The 9672-nt window shown below is 41.1% G+C and overlaps 1 protein-coding gene across 1 annotated transcript; it reads right to left on the reverse strand.

Annotated features, from left to right (window-relative positions):
* Window positions 1-296: 296 nt before the first annotated feature.
* On the reverse strand, window positions 297-5888 carry ftr82 (finTRIM family, member 82). The gene is made up of 7 exons (XM_028595182.1): window positions 5055-5888; window positions 3476-3571; window positions 3001-3234; window positions 2144-2303; window positions 1982-2038; window positions 1724-1783; window positions 297-1626 (listed from the first exon to the last, which is right to left on the reverse strand). Exons 1-7 carry the CDS (start codon window positions 5643-5645, stop codon window positions 1106-1108), a joined length of 1719 nt encoding a protein of 572 aa, XP_028450983.1. The 5' UTR covers window positions 5646-5888; the 3' UTR covers window positions 297-1105.
* Window positions 5889-9672: the final 3784 nt, after the last annotated feature.

The following is a 9672-nucleotide window of genomic DNA, read 5'->3' on the forward strand; positions in this document are numbered from 1 at the left end:
ATCATTTTGGAGGACGTAGTTTGTGGTGCTGTTGAACTGTATTACGTTATACACAGTGTACTCTGTTGAATAGTGATACAGCTACTTTTGAAATGTTTTAGAACGTGCATTTGTGAAAGCACAAACAATAAAAGGAATCAAACAAGTAGCTCTATCTTTTCATTTAAATTCATATCATGCAGAGCTATTATTTCTAATCTAATAAACCTTTAATTTGGCAATATAGATACAACAACATCTGGTCCTTATGTTATAATGTAGAAATTGATAAATAATTTCAAAAACACAAAAATCAATTCGTTCACATAGCTCTTTATTTAGAACTATAAAAAAAATAATTTTGTTACAAAACAAGACTTTTCTTGATATCAATAATATTCAGTTTTTTTTATATAAGTAAACCTACATACAAATTAAATAATAGGGGTTAGTTCAAGTGAAAAAGAAACTCAGCAACTGATGACAACTATCACATAATATCAAAACATGACAAAATGAAGTGACAATGAAATATTCCTTTGAATATGTTGAAACCATAATAATACCTGTTAATGCACCAATTCGAATCTTACTGTATTACTCATAAAGATCATAAGGGAGCAATATATTTTAAATGAACTATGCAATACTATTGGCTAACAATGTAATGACATCATATAATGATCTTAGGTTATCCCAGGTACATTTTTAATTTTTTAATTTTATGAAGTTAATGCATCTGTGGGAACACAGGTGTAGCTCACGTTTTTCACATAGTGACATGTCATAATAGTATCCAGAAGTTATGATCCTGAAGTGATAACACTTTATATTGTACTTGTGTGATTATGTAGTAATTATGTATTTCAATAATGTTTTTATAAAACTACAGTGACAATGTATTTTGACAAAACAATGCATTACGTAATATGTGATGTGTAGTGTTAAAAAATATATAGTCTATACACATTGGGGGGTGGGGGGCATTTAAAAAAAACAACAATGTGCTTTGGTACGGTTTAAAAAATTAGCAAAAATATATATTCCAAAACCATTGCTGTGTATTATGACAAACATGTGGAAAATATTTCCAGATTTTCAAACTTGAGAGCTTAAATACGGGTGTTCACTTGATATTGCAGATCCTGACTGAGGTTCCAACTCCAAAGCCTGGATAGATAGGCTCAACAAATGTAGTCTGAAACCTGTGCAGGAGGGTCATGGTGTTGCCTATGCTGTAAAATGCCAGCACACCAGCACTGTGGTCCAGGTACACGCCTATTCTGGGGGAGTGGGGGCCGCTGACGGCTTTGTCCACCCGGTTGTGCCAGGCAGAGTAACCCGTGTCAGAGCAGAGCAGACTCCAGGATTTGTCGTTGTATCCCAGCAGACACAGTGAGCCTTTGCCCTTCCGGCTGATGCTCTTGTAGGCCACTCCAATGGAGAACTCCCCGCTCCACTCGATCTCCCAGTAGAAGCGGCCTCCGTACAGGGCCTCCCGGCACAGCACCTGGGCGAAGCTGTCAAACCTCTCTGGGTTGTCTCCGTAGGGCTGCAGGTCCCTGGTGCGGATGACTTTTCTGTTGTTGTCTGAGACGTGCAGCTCCTTGTAGGCTGTGCTAGAGTCCAGTTTCAGCTGGCAGAAGTCTGGGGGTGAAACAACATACAGTATACATTTAGTTACAGAATTGTGTTCAGCTAAAGTGAACTGAATTGTCATATTTCAGGTACACCAGATACTAACATTTTACAAAATCGGCTCTGGTCTTCGGCTCTGGAGGAGTGTTGTCCACCATTTCTTTGCCTGCACATAAAGAAGCAGTGTGTTAGGTCAGTGTGACACTCATGTGCCTTTAATTCTTTTGTGTGTTATGTGTTTTTAACTCTATGATTCATTCACTTTGTGTTTTGCCTCAAGCAAATTAATGGCGACTACATTATCAACCTCAATAATAATGGACCTCCTTCAGTCCTTCATTACTAAAGGACATGACAGACTCACCCCTGCTCCTTCTTTCCAATGTTCGACTCTCCGTAGTGTACACTGGGACCTCATTCACTATAAGACAGAACACATTCATATTTAGTAAATTGCGTGTTTGTTTTTTTTGCCATGTTCTGCCCATTGTGTAAAAGTCTTGTTTTTCGGCTGCTAAGGTCACACCTGACTTGGAGATCTTAAGCAGCTCCTCTTTGCCAAACTCCTCCAGGCGTTCCTTGATCTCGCTCACAGCTTTCCTAACAGCCCCGAAGGAGAAGTCAGGGTTCAACACCACTTTCGGTATGAAGCTGTCATCAGTGGGGGTGCAGAGGTAGTTGAAGTTCTGATGACAAAAGAAAAGTGTCGTGATGAGGACGAATATACTGTACATCACCATGAAACCGTCTGAGTAACAGATAGAGGTGACCAAATGTACTTTTACACATGGAGCACGGTTTTAAAGTGTTTTAAACACATTGCTTCACAGCTAGATTCATAGTAAAGCAGGACATCCAAAGATAGACATCCGTCCAAATTTCCATTCACAAAAAGTGATGCTATTAACGCCTCTTAATTGCTTGTTGAGAAATGCTTACGCTAAAAAATGATACCAAGGACAGGCTTAACATGTTGTGACCATAAACAAGTAGGCTGCCACACCCGTATACAGAGATGGAAGAAGTACTCAGATCATTTACTCAAGTAATACCACAGAGTATAAATAATATGTTACAAGTTAAAGTCCTGCATTTAAAACCTTACTCAAGTAAAAGTTTAAATAATATATCTTATCTTTTGATAATATTTTTTTATTCATAATTTCAATCTTTAAAGTAACGAGTAACTCAATTTGTCAAATAAATAAAAAGTACAATAATTCCCTCTGAAATGTAGTGGAGTAGAAGTGTAAGGTAACATGAAATGGAACAACTCAAGTTAAGTACAGTTGTTGAGTAATTGCCCATATAGTAATTACTTCACGCTTTAGGCCCAAATCAGAACTCCATGTATTTCCTATTAAACAGTTTATCTTATGTTACCTGCAGGAAGTGGATGTGGTCCTCAGTGCTGTACAGCTGCTTGAGGCCGGTCTCCTTTTTCTTCAGTTCATCGATCTCTTGTTCCAGCCGCTCGATCAAAGCCTCGGACTGGTTGAAAGCAGCCTTCTCGTTGATACCAATCAGCTTGGTCACCTCTGACCTCATCCTCTCAATGGAGCGGATCATGTCCTCAAACATCTTCTGGCTGTCCACCATGGCTCTCTGGGCCGAGTTCTGCACAGAGCACCCAAGGTGTCAGTGTTTTACACAAGACACTGCTATAGTGAACGTCTTACAGCAACGTCTCTCTTGTGCATGGAAATACAAGGACTCAGAGAAAGAGAAAATCCTGCACACTGGGCTTACTGCAGCATCGCCATTTATTAAAGAAAACTAATGTTTCGGTCCCTCTGGACCTTCGTCAAGAGTATGGAAATACATGAAATTCAAGATATTATCAACATTTAAATCTTACCTTCAATGAATCCACAGCAGTCTTCAGTTCCTCCAGCTCCTTCACCCTGTCCTGGCATTTTTGTCTAATCTCAGCCTGGGAGACTCCCAGGAGTTTCTGCAGAATAATGGCACATTACACACCCATCTATTTCACTGTTTTGTAAAGTGTGCACTCCCATGCTGATTGGCTGTACTGACTTCTTTTAAATTATAAAGCAGAAAGTTGATCATAAAAGTTGCATTAAATCAGATTTGAATATCATGCTGGTTTATCGTATGAGATGTAACGCCTTGTATATGTTGGTTCAGTAAAAACATTCTTTCTCATCAAGGAATATGTGGGGAGGCCCTTTGGCATGTCTAATAAACCCTGCTCAAAGAATCTTCTTAATACGGCCAGCTTTTATCTCAGAGGGAGAGGGGGAGAAAAAATCTGTAATGGAATTCTGGCCATGTTTGGAATGTGAATCTACCGCTGCCTGACTTTTAAAGAGATGCTTCAAGGTGCACGCAGCACTGACATGCAGAATAGAGGGCTTCTAATTCAGCATTTACTCAAGCCCACCAACCCATTCTTCAAGATAAGCTTGAGGAATGTGGGGAATCTACGGGGGGAGTGAACATGAGAGGGGGAGGGGAGAGAGAGCAGGAGATGGAGTGAGATGTGTGAAACTCAGGTTGTAAATCTTTGGATGAGAGAAACCTGACTCCCCATGTTGTAACGAAAACAGTAGGATGACTAATTACTTCATCATGCCCCAAAAATCCTTTAACCCATATTCCTGGCTGCCAAAAAAACCACTCCTCCTAAACCAATCCCGCATAAAAAAAAAACTAGACAGCTCTGAAAGATGCAGATTTATACCCCGGTATCTGTTGACGCTCTTATCTACTCTACGTGCTTTTACAGGCAATGTGATTGGTTATTCATTTGAATGTGCATCGTGGTTACAACATCGTGATTGGTTGTGATCATGAGGTGTTGAAGGCCTTGACTCCCTGACATTCCAGTATCATTACAGACCCACTCCCACATGTGGGAACCAATGCAGCAGTAGGAAGTCAGACAATTTCTGTGTTATCTCTCCCACAGCTGGAACACCGCATTCTCTGAAAAGCAGCTTTTTCAGGGGCGATAACTGTAAGACCCTCCCCCGGCTTCCATACAGCTAATCAGAGAGCTGGATTTGTTTTGGCGGTGAGTGGCTGCCAGTTTAGCTGATAGCTTTGGTGAAATGGGTCAAAGTACATGCGCCAGTCGTAGTGCAGGAGACGGAGTAGGGAAAAACACCCTGTTGGCTTTAACTCAAAATACAGTGTTGATATAAATCTAATGTATCAAGAGTGTGCCTCTTTTTTAAAAGTGTATCAGCCTGTAAACTATACTACAGTTGAATTAGGAGTTTCAGCTTGTGGTTTCTATCATACGTACTGAATTCACTTGCTTATCTTTCTGACAGGAAATCCCACTTTCCATTCACAATCACACTTTCCATTTTCTGAGAAGTTTTTTTCTTCTTCCAACAGCACTTTTCCTGTGCCTTTGAATATTGAATCTAATAAAATAAGTCGTCAAAAAAGACAGGAGGATTTCTTACCTGTTTCTCACCCCTCTCTGCCTCAGCAGAAACAATGTCATGGCCCTTGTGTTCACTGACTGTGCAGATAGCGCAGATACACATCTGATCTGTTCGACAGAAGAGCTCCAGGGGCTTTTGGTGCTGCGGGCAGATCTTCCTGTCCAGGTTTCCCAGCTCGTCCACCAGCTTGTGCCTTTTGAATGTGGCTGACTCGTAGTGTGGCTTCAGGTGCTTCTCGCAGTAGGACGCCAGGCAGTTAAGACAGGACTTCACAGCCTTTAATTTCTTCCCAGAGCAGAAGTCACAGGGGACGTCACTTGGTCCGGCGCAGAAGTTCCCCTGGGGAAAGTTGATGTTGAGGTTCAGACCGCTCTTCTTGATCTTCTCAGCCACCATGCTCAGAGTGGCGTTGGGCCGCAGCACCGGCCTCTGGGTGAATGTGATCTTACACTGGGGACAAATGTAAATCCCTGTGTAGTCCGCCTCATTCCAGTAACCACTGATGCAGTCCATACAGAAACTGTGGCCACAGGGGATGGCAACAGGGTCCCTCAGCAGGTTCACACACAGGGAGCAGCTGAAATAATCTGGAGAAGTGTGATCAGCCATTGTGATGGGGCTCAAAGCGCAGTCAGATCTGCGAAAACAGACAGAGAGAGCCAGGAGCAGATAGAAATTCCGTTGAGTGTGCCTGGGAGCCCGCCCACAAAAGTTAGGTACAGCCTGCCAGGGACAGGACCGACTTGTATTTCTGAATTCCAGAGGTTATTGATTGAAAGCAGACAAGGCCGTCCCCCTGTGCTGTGAGTATATCGAGCCCTGCCCAGTTCAGATAAGCAGGTTGAGCAAAGAGGGAGAGGGAGAGAGGGCGGGCAGACAGAGAGAGAGAGAGAGAGAGAAAGAGAGAGAGAGAGAGAGAGAGAGAACAGAGTGAAAGAATGAATGAAATGTAAAAAGCACACAGCGACAACTAATGTGCCAGAAAAAGCATCCCTTCTATTTACCTCACAGTTTCCTTTATTCACATTTTTTCTCATGTGGCTCATCTGCAGCTGAATTGTGTGCACACTTCTCTGCAGCTGTATTTCCACCTATTGTTGTCAGACAGAATCGCCATTGTCTCAAACCGGTTATAGTCCGACAAACACAAACGCAGCCTAAAGTACTGCAGGAATTTCAGGGACCACCCAATGAACAAACAGAGACACTTTGAACTCACGCAGAGTTTTGAAGTTATTTCAAACACCAGGGATGTTGTTGCTCCTTCTATCACCCAAAACGTGTTAAATGTTTAACTTGCTGTAGGGAGTTTGTCCTAGAGCAGCACATGTTCAGAGCTGTAGTATTCACACTGTCCAGTCAGACCAGTCTGGGTACTTTTACAAGTCATTTTGTAACTGTACATGTGTAAATGTTTGTGCAAGAATATATTGAGACACCAAACGGAAACACACATGCACGAGTGCTTGCGCACAGTCCTTTCAGGTCCAGGTGTGTTGTTGCAATGGATGTTTTACATATTTGTGTGTATGCTTCGTCACAGGTTATGTTGCATTTTTTAATTCCTAAAAATATCCCTCTCATAGTGTAGCAAGGGGAAAAACTTCACAGGAGACCCTGACTCACGCTCTGTATCAAGCGTCTGCTGACAACATAGCCTCGTCTACTGTTTTCAATCAATAATAATGCTCCATTCTCAGTATTTTTCTGTCTTTTGTTAACATTAGAGTCCCTACTGTGAAAGGGCTCTTGCTTGAAATAAAGTTTTTTGTAGTCTACTTAGAATCCTCTGCCTGATGCAGAATCATATAGTAAAAAAAAGAATTCATGTTACTTTAAGGTTGTAAAAAGTATTGGCTGCACCTTCAATTCATATCTTGCATTACTACATGCACCAGGCAGTTTCACCTCTCCATATTAGGTCCGGTTTCTGATAAGCCAGTTTCTTTCCTTCCTGCAGAGTAAAGAGAGTGCTCTGTGCTTACAGATTAACTACCTGTTAGTGGCGAGCGGCACCGCCAGTGGACAAAACTTTGAACAGGGTATAGATAGACAAGTAAAGACTTGTGCACAGGTCCAAAGATGTCTGTTTCTTTCAGAAAGTTATTATGAAGCATGCACATGTATATGACACAAGACACAAGTCCCAGTGATCTTTGAAGTCATCTATAGCTCAGTCCAAGTTTAGCTAAAAACTTGGACCGCTTCCTGCAGGGCAAGTGCAGGACAACACAAATGTGTAGTTGATTAGAGGAAACAAAGGACCCACTTCACTGAGCGTGAGTAATAAAAACAGGAAAAAACAATGTTAAAATGTGTTCTGGGAAAACCAGTGGACACATTTGTTGATGCTGGAAGATACACAAAGGGTGAAGAGTACTTAAACAGACACAGACAAAATTGGAACGGAAAGGCAGCACACCATGAGTAAGCATCACTGTTGTTACGACAACCTCAGCCAGGGGATGAGCAAAAAACGGCACTGTGAAGTGTCTGTCAGAGTTGCATTCAAATAATAATAATAATCCCGAAAATAGCGCTCCCTTATTTTTACGGTGTTGTGATAATAATATGCATGATAGGCAGTTTAAGTCAAACCGGGTCAGCCCTTTTCTTAGAAACCATTCAGGGGATGTTCAAGGAAAGCATGTTTGCGTTTTAGGTTTGGGAGTAGGCCTAGCCTATAAACCTACAATGAGAGTGAACACATGACCACATCGGTTTCACTTGAGTACAGGGAGGTGTTGTGTAAGACTTGTGAAGAGTTGTAATGTGTGCACGGTAGTATATCATTCTTTATTTAAAAATTGTAAACATGCTTATAATCGCCATAATATAGGCAGATACTTCTAATAACAATCTGAACATATTAGTGGCAAAAACTGGAATTTTAGTAGACATACATTGACGGTGTGCATTTTGCCCCTTAAGGCCGTTTTATGCTTCTGCGTCGATTCGACGGCGTACCCCCGCAGACACCCTCTGCGTCTACGCCGGACCCTACGCCATAGCCTGACGTGCACCTCTCGAAAAATGTAACTACACGTCGCAGCGACACACGTCGCTCGGCCGTGGCTTGGCAGCGGTGCATTTCGCCCGACTCATTTCCTGGTTCTCCTTCTCCATAACAACATTACAACATTATATCAAGGAGAGGATTCACTTTTCCTGCTTTTCCCCTTTACGTGTGACGTAGGAAAGCTTTTTTGCACACCTCTTTTGTCGGGCAGGTGCGTAGGATATGATCAAAAGTAGCAGATCAAAAAGTTTAGAGAAAATCCCGCACAATGACCATTACGCAAGCAATAATTTATTTAGAAAAAAACGTTTCGATTTCGGTCTCAGACCCCTTTCTGTGCGAGCAACAGGTTCTTCTTGTGTATACATTTTCTATATTTTAGTTTTATGAAATCAAAGTCCACCTTCTGGCTACAAACAGGGTTAAAGGGCCAGCTAGGTTGGTAGAACAAAGTACAGATAAGAAAACATGCTTTGCAAGACAACAATAAAATATCCAAAATGAATCAAGACCTATTTTAGTGTCAGTTTAGAGGCCTGTTCCAGTCTGGTACTGGCTTCATTTGTAATCAGAGATAAGTCACAGTGACAACCATTTTCAGTTTCAGTTTTTCTGTTGTATTTGTCACTGCCATTAGAAATGGGATCAGTTTACACCTCTTTACATATATTATGTAATTGTACATTCCTTGTTACATTCAGTCTTACTCATTGCAATACTGTCTACACAAATGTATTTATTATATAATTATACTACTTTATTCATATTTTATTGTAGCCCAATATTTTTTATTTTTATTTCATGAGCATTGTTGGAGGTGCCTGAGGCCTAATATTTCCATTGCAAACGACTACTTCTGTTATTGTTGTGCACTTGACAAATAAAGAACCTTGAACTTATTTCATTCACACGCAAAGGACATGCAATAAATATTAACTTTGTCAAACTGTGAGATAAAATGTAATTATATAAATCATAATAAAGTCATTCTTGCGAAATGGTGACATCGCCTAGATCAAGTTGGATCTTTTCATTACTTTACAACTGTAAATATATTGTATGTTTTTGTTAACACTGATAGTTTTCATCTTATTATCATCCCCTCATCAAGTTAGTGTTGCAGCACTTGCATAGAAGAGTATGGCCATGTTTTTTTTTGTTTTTTTATCAAATAATATGCTACATTTAGTCTTGCATGTCAGCAGTACTTACTGTTGTTGACGGACAACAGACCCTATACTGCCTGGCACTCTGCTCGGGCCCTTGCTGGCTCTAACACAATGGAATCTTTTAAGCAGGCTTGCTTGGCCCTGCTGTTATCTGGGCTATCAAGTGTAGTTGCATTCCTATCTCCATTTCAACAGCCCTGAAACTCCATGCTGGCAGGAGGTGTGTTCGCTGTAAGGTGAAATCGGCAGAGGAAGGTATTTAGCTCAGAAGCGGAAACATTCTTAGAATTGGTTTTCAAGGAGCACATTTTTCTTCTTATAGTATTAAGGTTAAGTTTATGCCACAGAAATATAGTTCCAGCGTTGATTTACAGATACTGCAGACGTGCTGTCAAACCTCAGTAAACAAATGCAAAGTAACCCAGAGTTGATCATTAACTGGTTACAG

Source organism: Perca flavescens, chromosome 13 (assembly GCF_004354835.1).
Source record: "Perca flavescens isolate YP-PL-M2 chromosome 13, PFLA_1.0, whole genome shotgun sequence".
In the NCBI taxonomy this organism is placed as follows: domain Eukaryota; kingdom Metazoa; phylum Chordata; class Actinopteri; order Perciformes; family Percidae; genus Perca; species Perca flavescens.